This window comes from Myodes glareolus, chromosome 17, assembly GCF_982192425.1.
Source record: "Myodes glareolus chromosome 17, mMyoGla1.1, whole genome shotgun sequence".
Taxonomy (NCBI): Eukaryota; Metazoa; Chordata; class Mammalia; order Rodentia; family Cricetidae; genus Myodes; species Myodes glareolus.
In genome coordinates, this window is record NC_142042.1 from 61,721,017 (window position 1) to 61,742,007 (window position 20,991).

The 20,991-nt window shown below is 54.2% G+C and overlaps 1 protein-coding gene across 8 annotated transcripts; it reads left to right on the forward strand.

Moving 5' to 3' along the window:
• Positions 1-1,873: 1,873 nt before the first annotated feature.
• Adamtsl4 (ADAMTS like 4) lies at positions 1,874-12,921 on the forward strand. Of its 8 annotated transcripts, XM_087897774.1 has the most exons (20): positions 1,874-2,005; positions 2,132-2,271; positions 3,348-3,587; positions 4,129-4,226; positions 4,603-4,660; positions 4,935-5,278; positions 5,423-6,053; positions 6,287-6,389; positions 7,093-7,229; positions 7,555-7,759; positions 7,992-8,164; positions 8,311-8,422; positions 8,522-8,704; positions 8,876-9,005; positions 9,263-9,467; positions 9,709-9,885; positions 11,120-11,323; positions 11,420-11,599; positions 11,864-12,008; positions 12,145-12,921. In XM_087897774.1, exons 4-20 carry the CDS (start codon positions 4,207-4,209, stop codon positions 12,279-12,281), a joined length of 3,144 nt encoding a protein of 1,047 aa, XP_087753900.1. In that variant the 5' UTR covers positions 1,874-2,005; positions 2,132-2,271; positions 3,348-3,587; positions 4,129-4,206; the 3' UTR covers positions 12,282-12,921. The 8 variants fall into 8 exon arrangements, with proteins under 8 accessions (XP_087753900.1, XP_087753898.1, XP_087753897.1 ...); XM_087897772.1 differs by lacking the exon at positions 3,348-3,587 and having other exon boundaries at positions 4,019-4,226; XM_087897771.1 differs by lacking the exon at positions 3,348-3,587.
• The last annotated feature ends 8,070 nt before the right edge of the window (positions 12,922-20,991 follow it).

A 20,991-nucleotide genomic window follows, 5' to 3' on the forward strand; every position in this document is an offset into this window, starting at 1 on the left:
TTTGTGTGTAAGTGTTTTGCTTGTACATATGTACATGTAACGTGCGCATACCTGGAGCCCAGGGAGGTCAGAAGAAGGCACTGGATCTCCCGGATCTGGTGTACAGTTGAAAGTCACCATGAGGGTGTTGGGAATGGAACCGCGGTCCTTGCAAGTGCTCTAAACCTCTGAGTCACCTCCTGGGCCTCTACCTCTGGGGTGGCCTTGAGTTCACAATCCTCCTGCAGGCCTCAGCCTCTTTAACGCTAGGATCACACTTATTACCACCAATCTCATATTTCCTGTAACTCTACCAGCCACGGATACAGAACACAAAAAGCAAAGGGTTTAAGCCGTGCTTGTGCCGAAAGAATGTAGGGATTTCCTGAGAAAACAAAATATGCATGTTAAATTTCAAATAAGGCTAAAGTTTTGGCTTATCCCAATATTGTAATCCCAGACTCAGGTGGCTGAAGCCAGAGGCGTTCATGGTGAGTTTCCACAGCCTGTCCTGTATTTGCAGGGCCCTGTCTCAATAACAAACAATAGTATTCTGCTTTATCCAGGGCTGGGAATGGAAGCCGGGCTTCCAGCATGTAAAGCCCAGCTCAGGACTGTTTTATGTGCACAGCCGTCATCTTTGAGACGGCTCCTGCTCCCACAGAGCCCCATGTTAAATCCGAGGAGGTCAATGCTCACTGGCAGGGCCTATTCTAACTTGACTCAGCACTTTGAGGACGGAGGCTTAGCTTCTGTGCCCTCAGCAAAAGCTATCCAAGAAATATTAGGCAGGACATCAAGGGCTTTTGTGGTTCTGTGGGGTCACAAGACAATGTTGCTAGTACTTCTATAATGTTTTGACACTTTGGTTGAGAGCCTGGCCTTTAATGGCTGAGCCATCTCTTTGCCCTTATTTGGGTGTTGTTTATTGTTGTTGAGATTGGGATGGTCTCACTCTGTAGCCCAGTCTGCTACAGAGTCTGTAGAATTTACTGGCTTTCCCAGGCTGGTCTTGAGCTTGCAGTGGTCCTCCTGCCTCAGCCACCCAAGTCCTGAGATTAGAAATATATACAACCATGCACTATGTGTTTTCGTCTTTCAGAAAATTTACAAGGTTGGACAGGTGTGGTAGTGCACGACTTTAATCCAGAAGCAAGGCAGGTGGATCTGTGTGAACTGGGGGCCAGCCTGGTCTATACAGTGAGGTCCAGGCCGGCCAGGACTTCATAATAGGACCCTGCCTCGAAAATAAAGAGCCAAATAAATATTTACAAAAAGACAAACAATATAAATAGAACAAAAAGCACAAAAAGTAAAAGCCTTTTTTATTCCTTCTTCACTCGACACCCCTTCTGAGTCAGTCTTCCACACGGAGATGGACAGACATTTCCTGCCTAATATACACATCAGTCTCCCATTCTACAGACGACACTGCGGCATTGAAGTTCAAGTGCTCATGAAAGACCACAGAGCTGGCAAGCGCTCAAACTGAAATTCAAATCCAAATTTGTCTGACTCATAATTCAACGTGCATTCCTTCCGCTAAGCTCCGGGGTGTAAAATTTTTATGGATGAAGAAACCGAGGCTCACAGACGTCCTCGGCCATCAGAGCCACATGGTTCACTGCCCAGCATGGGAAAAGCGGAGAGGATGGCATGGGCTGCGTGGAGGAGAGGGCCTCGGTTTGGGTGGATCTAAGCTTGCGCAGGGCCACATGGGTCCAGTTTGTGAATGCCCCTGCGGTCCGCGACTTGCCCGTGTTTTTCGGGTACAAGGTCCACCAGAGGCCGCTCTGCCAGGGTCGGTGGGGTCCCAAGCCTCGGGGTGGGCGCGGGAGCGGTGCCCGCTGCCTGGCAGCACGGCTCGTAGCCGTCGGGAGCTCCCGGGGTGGGTGGTTGTGGCCGGCGCGTGGCGGGCGGAGCGCAGGCGGCGCGGGGCGGAGCCTGCCGCGGGCGGCGCTGTCCCCAGGCTCCCAGCCGCGGTGGCCGCCGCGGAGGGCAGCTGGAGAGAGCGGCCGCAGAGAAGGTAGAGCCTCCCCGACCCCCGCCCGGGCTCTCCTGGTCACAGAACAGCGGACCCTGGGGCGAATTCCTGGGGAGGGGGTCTGGTCCCATCACCCGGGCGAGGACTTGAGCCAAGATTCCTATTAAGTCACATAGTGAAGTTGGAAAACATACGGGACCTCCCTGCAAGCCGGCGCCGCCCGCTTCCTCCCCGAGGGGCTTCGAGAGGATGCGACCCGACGCCTGCACTCCGGGAACGCAGGGCTAGGGTGTCCGGGAGGGATGCGGGTGAGTGCCCTTCGCACAGCTCAGCCTGTTGGGAGAGGCTGAGGAAAAAGAAAGACACCTGTTGGGATGGAATTCTGACGGGACAGCAACTCTCCTCAGCCAGTCCAGTACTTACTAGCGCTTCTTTCCCCCAGCAATGGCTCACTTGCCCAAGGTGAGCCCGAGGGTGAAGGAGTTAGCTCTGTGCAGGTCACTTTCCTTGACGTCAATGACCCAGTGTGGGGCGTGACCAGAGCAGCTCAGGTTGGTCCTTACCAGGGTCTACCTTGACTTCAGGGTGCCCACGTCCAACTTATGCCTTCCACACCCTGGGCATGAAAAGGGACAACAAGCATACATTTGTGCAGGGAGGGGGGAGTCTGCTTCTGCTCCCCTATGCAGGGGAGGGTGGGGTGGACTTTTCCAGAGAGGGAGCCAGGCCTGGCCCTGGCCCCAGGAGTTCTCTTCACCCCCCACCCCTCACTTCTCCAGAGAGCTGCCAAAGCCAGCTCAGGACAGGATTATGTGTACTGGGTAGACCACGGAGAGGCAGCAGGGACAGACAGACCTGGGGGAGTAGAGAGAAGCAGAGGGAGGTGGAGAGGGGACCAGCATCGGAGAAGACACAGGTGTGTCCATCACCCCTTCTCCTTCCTTCCAGCCTCACAGAGCGGGCAGGTAGAGGGCTGGTGGGTGGGTTGAACATGGCTGGCCCAGCAAGGGGAAAGAGAGGGCTCGGCCACTTTGTTCCCTTCTGCAAATTCCCAAGCTCCGGGGTCCTGGGGAGGGGGAGGAGGAGCAGGACCTAGCTTTCGCCTGCCCTGGGCTGGCCTGTCTTGGCCAGCAACCCTTGGATTCCTCTGGTGGTGCCATTCAGATCCAACAGAAACAGTGTTTTTCCTGGAAAGCAGAAGTGAGATGGGATGAGGGGCGTGGGTGAGAAGGAAGGGGCTGGAGGGCAGGGGGTAGGGAGAGACAGGCCTGGAGGACGGGGTACCCAGTGTTCAAGGCTAGACTTCAGGCTGGACTTCCTTGGTACCAGGAGAAGCTGCTGACTGGGAAGTCTGAGCGGCTATGACTGCCTCTTCCCTTTCTAGGTGCCCAGCCATTTTGGCTGCGAATTGGAAGAAAAAATAAAAAGAAGAAAACTAGCTGTACATGAACTAAGTCGGCGTGAGCCAGTGCCTTGTGGATGCTGGCACCCACAGGGAGCTTAAGTCACTGCCCTTAGCCCGCTTAGCTTATCCCTTGGACAAGAAAGGGCCTGTGGTAGCCCAGATGCCCTGGCCGTCTATAAGGAGCTTTAGCTAAGAGGGGAAGAAAGAGGCAGGAGGCAGGTAGGAAAGGAACGCTCCTGTGATTTCTTTTGGTTTGACTTGGTTTTAGGGAAGGAGGTTTTTTTGTTTGTTTGTTTTGAGATAGGGGGGGCCTCATGTCACCCAGGCTGGCCTTGAACTCCTGATCCTTCTGTTCCCCATCCCAAAGGGTGGGATTAGGGCTTTTGCCCCCACACCTGGTGCCAAGGGCCCTCTGGCTGACTGCTCATAGGGGCGCCTGGCATAGCCTGCCTCCTCTAGGTCCTAGAGCTGTGGAGAAAGAATGTCCTGGTCCAGCTGCCTACGCACTGCCCCTCCTCGGGCTCCCAGAGGAGCTAAGCCCATCTTGGGCCATAGGGAGGGACTCAGTTGAACTGGAAGGCTGAGGTCAGCCCCCCACCCTGGTCTCAGCAGATGACAAAGACAGCGTTCTTTATTGCTCCCACCCTTAGGTACTAAAGGGGTGGACCGATCTTCCCTCTGCCCTGCTGTTGCTGTGCTGAGACAGCCCTTCAGTATCCCGGCTATCTAGAGGGTAACCAGTGTGCTGCTTCTTCCTCAGAACACCCTCCGTGCCCAGATGCCAGAGTAGCTACCCTGTCCCCTGCTCCCCAGCCCAGGGGCAGTCAAGGGAAGAGCAATGGAGACCTGCTTGGGCAGGTAAGAGCATGGGCTGTCAGTGCAGAGAGACCATTCTGTCTTTAATAGTAAGAGCAGGGAAGGGGCTGGGCAGTTGCAGCAGATGCCTTAAACTCCTCGGGAGGCAGAGGCAGGTGGAGCTCTGTGAGTTCAAGACCAGCCTGGTCCACAGAGCTAGTTCCAGGACAACCAGGGCAACACAGAAAAACCCTGTCTTGAAAGATCAAAAAAGAAAAGAAAAAGAGAAGGTAGGGATTGTTAGAAGAGGCCTGGCACGTGACGAGGGACTTCTGCTTCCTGAGAAGTTGGAAACCAGGATGTGGAGAGCCTGGGTGGGGGTGGGTAATGTCGTAACACTCCTGGCTCCCTCTGACGGCCCCCACCCCCTGACGTGCAGGCTCTGGCTATGTGTGATGCTGTTTCTGCCTCTTCTTCAGCTCTGCCAGGATCAGGAGGTGAGCCCTGGCCCAGGGAGCCCCTGCTACTCTACCCTGGGTCCCTCTACTCTGCCCTGGCCTCCCCTTTAGGGAGGCTTTACATTCTCACTGGGAGACTTCAGCCCCTTGTCCAGGCTTGGCCCACCCAGTGTCCCTGCCAACTCCCTCCCTTTTAGTTAGCTAACACAAAGGCTGGAGTCTGGCCCTTCCAACACATGTGACCTTGGACAACTAACAACCCTTGACCTTTGACACTAACTCTGACTTTGTGTGCCCTCCCACCCCCGTGCAGCTGTTTGGACCTTCTCTTCAGACACCATCAGAGGAAGACCAGGTTCCTGAGGGCCTCTGGGGACATTGGGGCCGGTGGGCCCCCTGCTCCCAGCCCTGTGGGGTGGGGGTGCAGCGCAGAAGCCGAACATGTGAACTGCACCCTGGCCTATCCCTTCCTCCCCGACCCCCAAGACATCCAGAAGCTCTCCGGCCCCGGGGTCGGGATCAGGGTTTCAGAACCCAGACTGCCCGGGAACCCCAGTCCCTGTACAGACCACCACCTCGGGGAAGGGGTGGCCCTCTTCAAGGTCCTGCTTCTCAACTGGGGAGAGAGAAGACCCAAGAGACTCAAGGGGCCCAGAGGTGAGGCCCTGAGGGCACAGCAGCGCAGGGAGAGGTGGAGGAACTGAAAGGGGCAAGGGGGCTTCACTTCTGCAGGCTGATCTTTCAGGACGCGGACTGGGGAGACGGGCTAGGCAATGACTCGAGTCTGCACCATGCTCTCAGGTCCCGGGTTCGAGACCCTATCAAGCCAGGGATGTTTGGTTATGGGAGAGTGCCTTTCGCCTTGCCCCTGCACCGGAGCCGCAGGCACCCCCGCAGACCCAGACGGGAGCAACCCAACAACTCTACAGGGAAAGGGTCCTTTCCATCCCAGCCTCTAAGCACAGAAGTAGCCCCTGCAGACCGCAGCCCTCAAACGCAGCTTCCCGAACTACATGCCCATCCCAGCTCCCCCTCAGCTGAACCTCCAAAGCCTGGAAGTACTCAGATAGAGGTGCCCCCCAGAAGCGGTTCTGCTCCCTCTGACACGGGGATCCCTTCACCCACGTCCTTCGTTGGAGACAGTAGGTCTTTCCAGGGATCCCCTGGGCCACGGATGCCATCTTCCCAGGGTTGGAACAGTCCCCAGGGAGCAGAGCCACGCCCTCATCCTTTCCCTTCTGTCCCCCGGAGTCGGAGTCGAGGCCAACAGAACAGGGGGCACTGGAGACCTCGAGGGACTCCTCCCAGGTCCCCAGAAGGCTGGCTGCCTCTGACAAGAGACTCCAGCCCCCTCTGGAGCCTTTTTACTCCCGGTAGCCCTGTTCCAAAATGCTCTGGGGAAAGTGAGCAGCTGAGAGCCTGCAGTCAAGAGGTGAGCTCTTCTCCGGGTCCCCTACCCTAGGCTCTCATGGATGTCCCCTGACCCGAGTCCTCGACCTGAGTCCTCAGCTTGTGTGCTTAGACCCGAGGGTGGTGGTTCTAACTTCAGGGCAGGAACCTTGGTGTTCTGGGGAGCTGATCCACCAGTATCCAGTCCCTAGTCCAGCCCTAGCCTGCACCCCAGGTTTCCTCTCTGGCTCTGATGCTTTGTATCTACCTCCTCAGCTTTGCCCCCCTGAGCAGCCAGACCCCAGAGCCCTGCAGTGTGCCGCCTTTGACTCCCAGGAATTCATGGGCCAGCTGTACCAGTGGGAGCCCTTCACTGAAGGTGCACTTTCTAGTCCCCTGGCAGGGCTGACTCGGGTTTGGGTGGCCCCTCTCTGCATCCTGTGTCTTAATTCTCAGGTCTCAGCAGACTCAGCCCTGGCCTGAGAAGGGCCAAGTGCTCAGAAAGTGATGGGTGGATGGTCGGGACAGGGGTGGGCTGGGATGCCTTTTGGTGTGAATGTGATGGGGTCACTGGTGCCAGCAGAGACATCTTCGCACTGTCATAGCGGGCGCTCCCAAGTTACTGTCCACTTGTCAGCTTGTCACCAAGACAAACCTTCATGGGTTATGAACTCACAGTCACAGGTGTCGGTAGGACGGCTCAATGGGTAAAGATGCTTCTAGCCTGATGGTCCGAGTTTGGTCCCCAGACCCATCACAGAAGGAGGGGACCCACTCCTGCAAGCTGTCCTCTGACTCCCACATGAGTACCCCACTCCAGTCACACTCCAAACAGCAACAACAAACCCACCTTTTTGATGGCCAGGTGCAGAACTTCCCCTGTTTTAGGAGAATGAGGTAGGAGAATCAGTAAAATTCATAAGCTTGACACCACATAGCACAACAAAAGCAAAAACCAACAAAACCCTAAGCATAGAAACTGCACCCTCCCTTCCTCCACAGCAACTTCAGGATGACTACCAGGACTCTGGGGTGCTTCCTCCGTTAGGGACCCCAGCTAACTCTCATATCTTATCCCTCAGTTCAGGGTTCCCAGCGCTGTGAACTAAACTGCCGCCCCCGTGGCTTCCGATTCTATGTCCGTCACACCGAAAAGGTTCAGGACGGGACCCTGTGTCAGCCTGGATCCCTAGATATTTGTGTTGCGGGTCGCTGCCTGGTGAGGGGGAGCAGGGTGTTGGTGAGGGGGTCATGGTATTGGTTTCCACACTAGCATGCATGCGTGCACGCATGCGCGCACACACACAACCTCCTTTAATTTATTATTACAACAGTGGAAACACCAGACTGGGGTGGCCAAAGGGAGGTTCTTGCTGTCCAGGGGTTGTAAGCAGGATCCCACCGGACTTGGCTAGGCTTCTCGTCAGTTGGTTGGGGATGGAGGAGCAGGTCAGGGGGTGAACTGGGAGCCCTGTGTGGAGTAGGGCCGGGTGTGAGGTGTGCCTGGCTTTTGTGTGGCCCCTGCCTCACCTCACTTTTCCCAGAGCCCCGGCTGTGATGGGATCCTTGGCTCTGGCAGGCGTCCAGATGGTTGCGGAGTCTGTGGAGGTGATGGCTCTACCTGTCGGCTCGTTTCGGGAAACCTCACTGACCGAGGGGGCCCCTTGGGCTATCAGAAGATCCTGTGGATCCCTGCGGGAGCCACCCATCTTCAGATTTCCCAGTTCCGACCCAGTTCCAACTACCTCGGTGAGAAACTGGACCTAAGTCCCAGTCCACCCTGTTTCTTTGATCTGCCTTCCCTCTTCAGCACAGCAGAAAGCCAAACAGGAAGAGGTTGGTGGCCTCCCCCAAGCCTGGCAGAATGGGTGAGGGAGGTGTATGGCTGAGGTCCTGAGGTCCTAGGGCTCTGGGCAGTTGGCATGCACCAAGGCTCATGAAGGTATACCACTATCACTCAGTTCAGGCTTCTGTCTTTCAGCACTTCGAGGGCCTGGGGGCCGCTCCATTATCAACGGAAACTGGGCTGTGGATCCTCCCGGGTCCTATTCGGCCGTCGGGACTGTCTTCCAGTATAACCGTCCTCCTCGGGAGGAAGGCAAGGGGGAGAGTCTGTCAGCAGAAGGCCCCACCACCCAGCCCGTGGATGTCTATGTAAGCCTGAGGCGGGAGGTGGGGCATTAGACTGCTGGAGAGGGAGGCCCCTTAGGGCAGAGCAGTGGGGGGGGGGGGTCCCTTAGGGAGAAATCTGGTGTATTCCCCTCTTGTCACCCCAAACATTCACTATTTTCTCTCCTCAGATGATCTTTCAAGAGGACAACCCTGGTGTTTCTTATCAGTATGTCATCGCCTCCCCTCCTGCAGTCCCGGAGAGCCCCTCCGCCAAGCCTCCAGCCCTTCAACTTCAGCCTGGTAAAACTAGGATCCTCAGACCCACAAAAGGGGTGCGGCTGTGGCGGGGTGCCTGGGTTGCAGAGAAGCATCTGATCCGGCTCCTGGACTTCCCTGCAGAGATGCTGAGGGGAGAGCCCCTACTTGCTCCCGCTCCCCGCCCAGTTCGGGCACCAGGCACCCTCCAGCGTCAGGTGCGGATTCCCCAAGTGCCCGCCCTGGCTCACGCCAGGACATCCCTGGGGTCCGCCGGATACTGGAAGCAAGTGGGGCATTCCGACTGTTCAGCGTCCTGCGGCAAAGGTGAGCCTGCATGCTTGTCTTGCTGGCGCTTCAGCCCAAACCCCTATTCAGTGTATCTATATAGATTCCATCTCCTGGACCGTGGGTCTGTACTGGACCCTGTGTCTGGAACCTCGCTGGAACTGGGCTCTGAGTTCCTGCCTCCCCTGGCTGCCCTCTTATCCCCTTCAGGTGTTTGGCGCCCCATTTTCCTCTGCATTTCCCGTGAGTCAGGAGAGGAGTTGGATGAACAGAGCTGTACCACGGGTGCCAGACCCCCAGCCTCCCCTGAACCCTGCCATGGGCCCCCGTGTCCCCCATAGTGAGTATGGTCCACAGAGAAGGTTAGTCCACAACCTTCTTACTGGACTCTGGAGCAATTTCATAGCTCCTGGCTGCAGGAAGACGTTAGATTAGAAAGGTTGGCGTCCCTTAGACTGTGAGGAAACCCTGGCAGCTTCCTTCCCGGCTAGAAATGCAGACTCCAAGTGTAAAATGTGCTCTTCTCCTCTGAGGGTCCCAGCCTGGCATCCCCACACATCTCTGCCCGTCTTTCTCTCTGCCCGCCCACGTTCACAGCTGGGAGGCTGGGGAGTGGACATCCTGCAGCCGGTCCTGCGGCCCTGGCACCCAGCACCGCCAGCTGCTCTGCAGACAAGAATTTGGAGGCGGTGGCTCCTCTGTGCCTCCAGAGCGTTGTGGACATCTTCCCCGGCCCAACATCACCCAGCCTTGTCAGCTGCACCTCTGCGGCCACTGGGAGATTAGCTCCCCCTGGAGCCAGGTGAGCGGGTGAAGGTGAGGAGTTCCCTTGAGAAGAGCCAGGGCAGTGGTTTTCCCACCATTTTCTCTGTCATCAGAAACTTTACAAACAAGACCTACATGGAACCCCAACATTAGGGAGATGCACTGGGATGGGCAGCCTGGAGCCGTGAGCTCGGCTCCCACAGTTTGTAAAGCCCTGGTTCTGCAGGAGGGCTGGAGGACGATGGGTGATGCCCGGTCTCTGCTTTCTCATCCTTCAGTGCTCAGTGCGTTGTGGCCGCGGTCAGAGGAGCCGACAAGTCCGGTGCGTGGGAAGCAACGGCGACGAAGTGAGCAAGCAGGAGTGCGCTTCCGGGCCTCCCCCACCACCCAGCAGAGAGGCCTGTGACATGGGACCCTGCACCACAGCCTGGTTCCACAGCGACTGGAGTTCCAAGGTGGGCAAGTCAGGCTTCCCTGGTGACCATGTCCCAAGCCCCCATCACAACCTGTCCAAATCAGCTCGATAAACTTTTATTTCTCTTGGCCTAGGAACTCAGAGCTAAGTGGGGAGCTTGCATTCCCACCTGTCATTTTAGGGCCTGGAGGCCGATGTGAGAGGTCAGCCTGGACCACGTAGTACGTTCCAGGCTACATGACGTAGAGCAGAACCTGTCTTAAAAACAAAGGCAGGCTGAGTGAGGCGGTGCACACCTTTGACCCCGTTAAGGCAGGTGGACATCTGTGAGTCCGTGGCCAGTCTGGTCTACATACTGAGTTTTAGGCCAGCCAGGGCTGCAAAATGAGACCCTGTCTCAAAAACATCACCACCACCACCACCACCAACAAAAAACAACCAAACAAACAAAAATGAAAGAAAAAAGAAAAAAAAATGGGCTGGAGAGAGAGAGCTCAGTACTTAAGCCGGCTCCCTGCTCTGCTGGAGGACCTGGGATCAGTTTTCGGCACCCACAGAGAGTGGCTCACAACTGCTGGTAACTCCAGCTCCACCAGATCTGGCGCCCTCTTCTGGCCTCTGTGAGCATATGCGGCATACACCGACACATAAAATAACAAAATAAAAAGACATGAGAGGGTCTGGTGAGGTGGCTCCGTAGGTGAAGAGCACTCACTGAGCAAGCCTGACCTGACAACTGAGTGAGGTCCCTGGGCCCTACAGGGGAGGGAGAGAGCCAGCTCCTCTGCACTCATTCACTACACACCGGCTGGGTGGTGGCGCAGGCCGGAGGCAGAGGCAGAGGCAGGAGGATCTCTGTGAGTTCAAGGACAGCCAGGACTACATAAGAGACCCTGATTATTAAGATAAGATAATAATAATAAATAATAATTACATAACATAGCAATAAAGTTTTATTTTAAAATGAGATGGGATGTAGTTAAACTGGTAGTATGCTTGTCTTAGCATGTACGAGGCCCTACTTTTGATCCCCAGTATCCATGAACCCGGTGTAATGGCACACACCTGTAATCCCAGCACCCAGGAGGTAGAGGCAAGAGGATAAGAAATTCAAGGTTATCTCAGCTTCATGCCAGGTTCGAGGCCAGTCTGGAACCCTAGCTGTCTGCCTCCTCTTACAGGCTGGTACCCCAGGGCACTCCTGAACTCCCCAGATGTGGGCCCTCCCCTCTTGTCCAGCCTCCCTTCTCACAGGCCACTCTCCCTCTCAACAGTGCTCAGCCGAGTGCGGGACAGGAATCCAGAGGCGCTCTGTGGTCTGCCTTAGGAGTGGGGAGACCCTCCAGGGGGACCAGGAAGCAGGAGCAGGAAGCGCTGAGCAGGGCTGTCCTCTCAGAAGCCGCCCTCCTGACATGCGTGCCTGCAGCTTAGGGCCCTGTGAAAGGACATGGCGCTGGTACACAGGGCCCTGGAGTGAGGTCAGCTGAGGGCCGGAGATGAGGGGCAGGAGGGAAGCCAGTCCTGATGGGTCCCACATCGGGAACTGGAGTGAACTCTCTTCCCTGTTTACACAGTGTTCCTCGGAGTGTGGATCTGGCACGCAGCACAGAGACATCATCTGCGTGTCTAAACTGGGAGGCGAGTTCAATGTGACTTCTCCCAGCGACTGTTCCCACCTACCCAGGCCCCCTGCGCTGCAGCCCTGTCAGGGGCAGGCCTGTGAGGACCGATGGTTTTCTACTGTCTGGAGTGCGGTGAGTGCCTGGCTCCCTTGCCCTGCTCCACACGGGCCTCTAGCAAAGAGGGCTTTTCTCCCTGCACTCGGCCCAGGACAACTCAGGTGAGCGCTCATGCTGCCCCACTTCCTGTAGACTCGGGAGACTGGTGGACCTTGTCCATTGGGATTTTATTATGCCCCTGGATAATGTTCCTCTGCTATCTTTCAGAGAGGGAGGGGGTAGTCTGAGGAGCAGCCCTGGGAACTTTATAATGTTGACTGATGGCTATGGTCTCTCCAGTGTTCTCGCTCCTGCGAGGGAGGCACACAGACACGGGAAGTCCAGTGCCTGAGTGCCAACCACACTCTCAGCGCCCGATGCTCTCCTCACCTGCGACCTTCCCGAAAGCGGTCCTGTAACAGCCAGCCCTGCCACCAGCGCCCGGGTAAAGAGCGTCCCTGCCCACCCCCAGCAGAGGAGAATTAGCTGGAATGTGGGCAGATGAGAAAGCTGGTGGGAGTGGGTATTACACTTCAGAGAGATGATGTCAGTCCTGTCTTGTGCCATTGATCTGGCTTCAGATGACCAATGCAAGGACAACTCTCCACACTGCCCCCTGGTGGTACAAGCCCGGCTCTGCGTCTACCCCTACTACACAGCTACCTGCTGCCGCTCTTGCGCCCACGTCCTGGAGCGGTCCCAGCTGGAGCCTGCTTGAAATGGGTCCAAGAGATTTTTCTCTTCACGGTTTTCTTATGCTAGCACTGGGCACCCACTGACGAGCCCACTCTGAATTCTCTGGCTTCTCACCTGGTCTCAGTGCCACCAGAGACACTCAGTGTCCTCCGCTGTGAGATAAGGGGACTGTTCATCTGCTGTTGGGTTTGCTCTATAGCGTGACGCCCCGAGATGTGAACCTGGACTATCCGGGTGTCTGCCTCGCGTATGTGCCACTTCCCTAAAAGCAGACTGGGGAAGGGTGGGAAGTGGGCCACGCTTGTTTTCCGGGATTTTTTCTGGGCTGAGGAGGATCAGGGTTACCTCTCCACACCAGTCTGAGCTACTTAAAGTGTGCCCCCACAAGTTCCAGTGCGTGTCCCAATCCTGATTTCCAGGTCAGGTCTAAGCTACCCTGCTGCCCCCCGCCCCGCCCCTTATCTAGCCTCTGTATCCCTACCTCCCCTTGCTATCCTACCTTGCCCAGGAAGGACCAGGCCTCTCCAGAGCAGGGACCAGTTGTGAAGAGGATGAAAGAGAGCTGTCAGCATAAGACACCCTAGCCCCCGCCCCCACTTCACACCGAAAGTGAGGCCCATCCCAGAACTAATTTATTTTTTATTAAAGTTGATTGTGACAAATGACGCTCTTCATTATGCTGAGGACCCCGCTGTCTGAGCGGTGTGAGGCCAGAATATGGTGTGGGCAGGGGACCAGCACTTAGGATGGGAGGAAGGGTAGGCCCCAAGGGCTATGGAGTACGGATCAGAGCAGCCTGGCTCAGAGTCCCAGGATCCTGCTCTGCCCCACAAGTGCAGATGGCTCGTTGGCCACTAGAGGCCACTGCCTCTCCCGGTTTAGGAGCAGTGGGCTTTTGAGTAGGCTCTTCCTGTAATCTCTGGAAATCCAGTAGGACTTTTCCGGGCCAAGCGGGCTGTGCGAATGTATGTGTGTGTGGCCACTTTTCAGGCCCTCTCGCCCTGGCCCTCGCTTGTCTTCCCATGGGTGCACCTTACCCCCTTCCCTTGCTCAGCAGAATCAGAGGAGCCCAGCCTGGTTCTCTGGAAGTGCAGGATGAGGGAGGCGTGGTCAAGGCAGTACCGGACGTCCTGCCAGAGACACATTCCTTAGAGACGCCTCACCAGGCCTCCTCCCTCCGCCCCCTTCCCTGTTCTTTTCAAAGTAAATAACTTGTTAAAGGTGCCGTGAAGGGGACAGCTTTTTTACGTAGAGCAAACCGGTCCCTGATCCCTGTGGTTCTGAGGTCTGAGTTCTGGCTCCTGGAGGTAGCGCCATCCCATCCCTGCCTCTCTAACAAGTTGGGTTTGGCCACTAGCAAAGGCCTGCAGGCCCGGTTTCACCTGGTGTCGATGCGTTCTGATCATGTCCAGAGTCCCTTCTACCGCAGCAAAGCCCTTAGGCTCCCTGCCTTGGGACTCAGGCTGTCCTTGGCTGCGTGTGGCCAAGCAGAAAGAAGACAGGGAGCCACAGGGAGATCACAGCTGAGGCAGAAGGATCACAAGGTCAGCCAGTGTGACTACCTCAAAAACACCAGGAAAAAAAAAACAAAACAAAAAACTGACTTCGGTCCTAGGCAGGGCACAAGGAGACTACAAGAATGGGGTACACCTTTAATCCCAAACTCGGGAGGCTGAGGCCGAGGCAGGTGGGTCTCTGTGAGTTCAAGGCCAGTCTGTAGACAAAGAGCTAGTTCCACACAGCTAGGGACTACACAAGGAAACCCTGTCTTGAAACATTAAACTACTACTAATAATAATAATGAAACGAATGTCCTGCCTCTGAAGAGATGTCAGATGTGTCTCTCTCTGGTGAGCCTGGAAGGAAAGTCAGAGTCACAGAGCCCAGGGAAATGGGGTCCAGGAACCAGCCGACAGACAGGCAGCGAAGGCAGAGTCCCAGGGCAAGGGAGGGGTGGCTTCGGTCCCAGGCCCTCCCATCAGTTCCTGGAAGCGGGACTGGGGTGGAGGCCACAGCTCAGCTGACTTCCCTCCCTTTTCAGGCCTCTTAGGGCTGTTGCTGGGCAGGTTCAGGTTTGGTCTGGGCTTGAGAGCCAATCACAGGTGGAGAATGCAGCCACAGCCTTCCAGGGTTCCCCCAACATCATGAACACCTCCTCTTTTTCTGACAGCCCCTGAGCTTCCAGCCTTCAGCCTGCGACTCTGGGGAGAGGAGGTCCTACCTTCTTCCTCACTGTAAGCCGAAGGATTGTCCTCTGGTCACTGAGAGCAGTGTGGGGTCAGAGCTGACATTTCTGGGAAACCTGACTTACAGCAACCTTTCCGCTCGCACCCTAGAAAGAGCAGTGTGGCCAGCCACTGCTTTGCTGACCTCTGGAACGCTTGGAGGGTCTGAATAAGGAAGTTAAAACCCAAAAGGCAATAGGTGTGGTGAAGCCCCTGGTTTTGATGCAGAAGGGGGAATTTAGGGAAGGACTAAAGAGGAACTGGACTGTGAGCCTTGAGACAGGGGTGATGATAGGAGCAGATGCCGTGCAGAGGCTCCAGCGTGCAGAGGCCAACACAAGGCCACGAGTCCTCCTCCTCCTCCTCCTCCTCGTGTCTGATGGGGGGGGGGGGAGGAGCTGGTTCTAGAATACAGAGGAACTGTATGGACTCAGATCAGCTGTGCTGGGACATAGCTGGGCGAGAGAGTGTACTTTGCATGCATGAAGCCCTGGGCAAGCAGTATTTTTTAAAAGCTCCAGTGGGTAGGGATGCCCCTCCCCCTTCTTTACTTCCTGGGGTAAATACCCTCTCAATTTAAGCTGCAGCCTTTCTACTAAATTTAGCGACCAGACTTCCCCGCCCTGCTAGGCCACCCTGTAAGCAGCTGTGCACAGCTGCAAAGGTGAGCCCGGTGGGGTTTCAGCACTCACTGCACATCTACTCATGGAGACTCTACTTTCTGGTCCGGAGGGAAGCAGAGTGCTGCCCAGTGCCCGAGTGTCTGTCACAAGCTACTCTCTTCCAAGAGACCAAGTGGACATTTAAGATCCAATGATGTGGGACGGAGGACAAGACTCAGGAGCCACATCTCTGGGTTCTTTCCAGCTGGTCCTTTCTTTTTCTTGCCTGACCCTTGGTAGCTCTGGCTTGCCTGAAGTTTGGGATGCTCTTCCTTCCCTGTGCCCCTGAAGTGCTAAATATGTGCCACCACACCAAACCCAGTGTTTGGCAGATTTCGCTTTCCCTGTCTTACCAGTGAATGGCATCGGGGAGCTTCTCTTGCAGCCAAGGAGCAGCACCCTTCCAACCCACCATCCCTGGGCTGAGTGGGGGTGTCTCAGGACAGGGGTTTGCTTGCTGCAGGAGGTGAAGAGGCGAGAAAAGCACCTTTGCACAGGAAATAGAAAGGCTCAGGAAAGTACCTACGGCTAACGAGAGAGAGACACTTTGGGTTAACCTCAGTGTAACTAGCACCAGTCACTAATCTGGACTTCTCCATCTGGGAGCCAGGGAGAAACTTCAAAGGCCGGCATTTCAGGGCTGGGGATGAAAGGTGGGTAGGAGGAGCTGCAGGGAACATCAGGTCTGTCTGCCTGGGATGGTGCAGAAGCCAGAGAGCTGGCATGACACACCACTTTGCCCCAACACTGAAGCTGAGGATTATCAAGAGTTCTAGGCCACCCTGGGCTACAGAATGAGACCCTCTCCTTCATTCCACTCCCACAGAAGTAAAACAGATCAGGACATTCATTTCCTGTGTGAGAACCAAAACCTGTTGGTTCAGCTGTGAAGGGCCCACACAGTGTGCACATGTGTGCTCGCACGCATCACCCACGTTTATTTTGTGTGTGAAAGGGGCATTCAAATACCACTGCTAAAGTTAGGGGACAACTTTCAGGTTTAGTTCTACCACAGGAGTCCAGGGATCCGAACTTAAGTCTCCATACTTGGCTTTCACCCACTGCGCTGAGCCATCTTGCTGGCTCCGCGTTAGATTCTTCTAAGCTTCACAGCAAGAGAGTAGCACACTGTGTGCCCGAGCCCCTGCGCTAAGGGAGGTGCTGAGTCCACAACTCATCTGCCCTGCTCTCCCTAGGACTGACCATTGACTGTTCACCTGTTTTTTTTTTTTTTTATTTAGTTTTTTTTTTTTTTTCAAGACAGGGTTTCCTGGACCTAGCTCTTGTAAACCAGGCTGGCCTCAAACACACAGAGATTTGCCTGCCTCTGCCTCCCGAGTGCTGGAATTAAAGGTGTGCGCCACCACCACCCAACAACATTTTTTAAAAATATGATCTTTATCTGGGACTTTTGGTCAAATCCTTATTCTACAAGCTTTTCTTTCATTCAGTATTGATGCATTCTTCTTTTAATTCTGCATACAGGTAACTGCAGAGGCCAGCAGAGAGCACTGCATCCCCTGGAGCTGGAACTAGTCTCTGTGAGCAGCTCTGTACTGGGAAACTGAACTATGGTTCTCTGCAAGAGCATCTATCGCTCTTAACTGACACCTCCCCAGCTCTCAAACCCCAATTCTTTTCTTTTTGAAGACAGGGTCTCCCTATATAGACTGGGCTGGCCCCCACTCCTGGCGGAATTCTCTTATGCAGTTCACACCACCACACCAGATCACTGCTGTCTTCATAGCTCACAACACAGAAAGGAAGAGATTCTATTTCAGACCAGACTTTAACCACCAAAGTGAGATTGCGAGGAGACAGGCGGGCATCAAGGGCTCTCTGCACCCAGGGTCACCAAGGTGCTCTGCGGAGCGGCTGCTCCTGCAGCTGATGACGGGTCAGAGCTGGGGTGCACCTTGGTGGAAAGTTTGTGTTCAGTATGTCCAAGGGCCCCAACTAGATCCAGAGCACGCAGGCGTGTGCACACACACACACACACACACACACACCCTCATTTCAACACATTTCACAACATTTCCCTGTTTCTGTTTCACTGCCTCATGAGGGAGTTCTGAGAAATGACAGAACTTCACTTCCCACAGCTGCTGTCTGCAGGTTTTTGTTGTTTTGTTTTTTTTAATTTTTCCTTGGACTAAGGTCTTTTTTGTAGCCCAGCCTGGCCTCGAACTCAAGGCAATCCTTTTGTGTCTGCCTTTTCTAGGCTGGACTAGAACTGTTGGCATAATTTATGGGTTTTGTTTTTTTTTTTTTAAATATTTTTTATGGTTTATTTAACTTTATTTTATGTGCAATGGTGTGAAGATGTCAGATCCCCTGCAACTGGATCTTCAGACAGTTCTGAGCTGCCATGTGGGTGCTGGGAATTGAACTCGGGTCCTCTGGAAGAGCAGTCAGTGCTCTTAACCACTGCGCCATCTCTCCAGTCCCCTTGTTTTGTTTTTTGAGATAGGGTTTCTCTGTGTAACAGTCCTGGCTGTCCTGGAACTTGCTTTGTAGACCAGGCCGGACTTGAACTCACAGAGATCTGCCTGCCTCTGCCTCCCGAGTGCTGGGATTAACGGTGTGTGCCACTACTGCCCAGTGTCTTTTTTTTTTTTTTTTAAATTAAGGGATGGCAGAGGGAAGGCAAGAGGACACATCAAGCTTCTACTATTAATCTGGGATGTTCCCCACCAGGAGAATCCCCTCTGTGCAGCCTTCACCTGCGGCTGTAGTGCACTTCTCAGATCTGGGTTCTCAGGGTCAAAAGGAAATAAACAAGACTATCATCCTCAGGAAACATGCGCAACAAACCTAACAGCTGCTTCTCTGCGGCAGCCCAGCTGCCCCCCCTACCCGCCCCATGTCCAAGGCAGAGACTTCTCCAGGCACACTAAAGAGTGGAGATGTGAGCTGAGCAAAGGCTGTAGGACAGATCTAGGTAGAGGAGATTCAGAAATAACATGCTAGGCATGATGGTGGTCCATGCTCATAACTCTAGCATGCAGCGGTGGCTAAGGTAGAGACCGCCATGAGTTTGAGACACGCAGCAAACCGTATTCTTCAAAAAGGCTGCAAACCTCTTCAATCCAGGATAATACTAACACTGAAGCTTTTTCTGTGACTATTTTCTTGGCCTCTTTCCCAGCACACCTTGTTCCAGGCTAACTGGAATAAACAAACACACACATGTGATCACACCAAGTGGGGGTGGGGAAATTCTGAATGGAATGCAGCCCCAGCCAGTCAGGGGACCAGAAACTCAGATCCCCAACAGGCTGGCAAAGAAGCCAAAACAATGAGCTCATGGGCAAGAAAAATGCAGTCTGTGGGGAAGTCTGGGCAGCCAGAGCCAACTGGTTTTCTGAATCAGGATGGGAAGGGCAGTAATTGAGTCTCCCACGGGAACGAGATTAAGAAGAGCAGAAGACACTATGCATTTAGTAACTTTCAAGGGTGGTTCTTACTAAGTTTTGTTCTGCAGAGTGTAGCTCTTGGTCCTGTGTTAGAAACACACCTGCTCTCCCTGGCTGCACTCTCTCTGGGGTGCACTCACTGGTGGACAATCTCTAGTATAACCAGCTGCTCGTGAGGACATTAGATAAGGACACGGCAGTAACTCCAACATTTGGAAGACTGAGCCCATGGCACAAGATGCCTTAGTAATACAGCTAGTCTGTGTAATACTGCACTCCCACAGGGCACTGGGCAGACCGCAGGGTCGTATCCTGAAGGGCAGAGTGAGGCAGAAGCTGATGTCCACAATCACCAGAATATAGAGCACTCTGTATGACTACCCCGAAAGAAAAAGTGAAACTGCAGACTAGACTCTTTTGGGCTGGTGAGGACTCAGCGTTAAGAGTTCTTATAAAATCCAGGGTTTGCTTCCCAGAATTTACAACAGAATCTATAACCATTTGCAAATGCTTGGAGGTGCAGCTCCAAGGGACCCAACACACTCACAAGTGCATAACTTCCTGTATACAGGTAACTAAAAGAAATCAAATCAGGCTGGGCCGTAAACCTTAGTCCCAACACTTGGGAGGCAGCTCTCTGGGAGTTCAAGGTCAACATGGTCTACTCACTGTCTAAATAGCAAGTTCCCAGTCAGCTAAGACTAAATAGTGAGGCCCCATGTCAAAACCGGAGCAGGATGCGGTGACACATGCTCCAAATCCTAGCACATGGGAGGCAGGGACAGGGGGATCTCATGTTTGAGCCAGCCTGGTCTATATAGCAAGTTCTGGGCCAGCCAGAGCTACATAGTGAGGACCTGTCTCAAAAACTAAAATAAATAAAATAGAATCTTTGTTTGTTTGTTTGTTTTGTTTTGTTTTGTTTTTTGAGACAGGGTTCCTCAAAACCTGTAGCTTTGGAGCCTGTCCTGGAACTAGCTCTTGTAGACCAGGCTGGTCTCGAACTCACAGAGATCCACCTGCCTCTGCCTTCCGATTGCTGGGATTAAAGGCCCCCCCCCCCCAAAAAAAGAGAATCTTAAGAAGAAAACAAACTAAAAACACTCCTAAACAAATGAAAAAGCAAAAACAAAACAAAACTTCACAATTTTCAAACCACTGTGAAGTTGGCTGTGATAACTTCAGGGTCAGTGGACTTCAGGGGCTCTGACACACACCCCAGCAGTCAGGGACTATTATTATCTTGTAGAACTACAAAGCTACCACACGTGTGAGGCAGAGGTAGGAAGATGAGTGCATGTTCGAGGCCAGTCTGGTCTACGCGTAGATTCACAAGCCAGTCAGGGCTATAGGAAGACTTCAGAAAAAGCCAAAACAGTTCTTCCTCGTTATTAGTGCGTAGCCCGGAGCAGCAGCACAGGCTATAATCTCAGACCTGAGAGGTGAGATCAGGAGGGCCAAACATTCAAGGGCAGCCTCGATTAATGAGGGAGTCCAAGGCTAGCCCAGGGCAGTGAAGAATTACTGACTCGAGTCAGCCCCTTCTCCCATCCCAGGCAAGGGCAACACAGTGACTCTTGGTCTCAAAGCAAAACAAAAAGCCTGGTGTGATGGCACAAACCTTTAATCCCAGCACTCCACTCAAGGGGCAGAGGCTGGCAATCTACAGAGCAAGTTACAGGACAGCCAGCCGCCAGCCCTCTGTTACACAGAAACCCAGTCTCGTACACCCCCCCCACGCCCTCAGAGGAAGAAAAAAACAAAACCCCCACTCAATTCTCAAGAGTTGTTTGACTCAGCAGCCTATGGAGGATGCCCCTCCCCCTTCCAGATGCTTCACATAACTGAGATAAGCTACACTAACCTGTAACTACTGTGAACTGAGACAGAACCAAGTTTTCAAATCTCCCTAGAAGGCACTGGGTGGGGGCTGGGGGCCAGGGGTCCACGAAGGCAGAACTCTGGCTGAACACGTGAAGCCTAGGAGCATGAAAACATTCTTTCTGTAGAAGTGCCGAGCTTCGGGCATCCGGCTGGAGCCCCCCCCCACTCCTTCCACTCTAACTCTGTTACCAAAACTTGCTTTAGAGAAAGTTTTTAGGCTGGCCTTCTGGCCAGTTCATGCCAGAACTTTGAGAGGCTAAGACAAGACTATCAACCCAAATTTGATCCCAGCCTGGACTAGCGTGCCACTAAGTTTCAGGAAGTGGGGGGGGGGGGCAGGGTGAGAGTGGGGTGCAGAAGACTGAACTCAGGACCTTGCAAAGGTTCAACATCCACCGGAACAAATGAACAACACTCCAACTTGGAAAGAAAATTCTGGGGCAACAGATGACCTGGTTCTCAAGCAGGTGCGGCTCAGCAGAAGCTCACTCAGTACTGGAGGCTCGTTTAAACTCCAGCACCCCTTACCCAGCTAAGAACTGAAA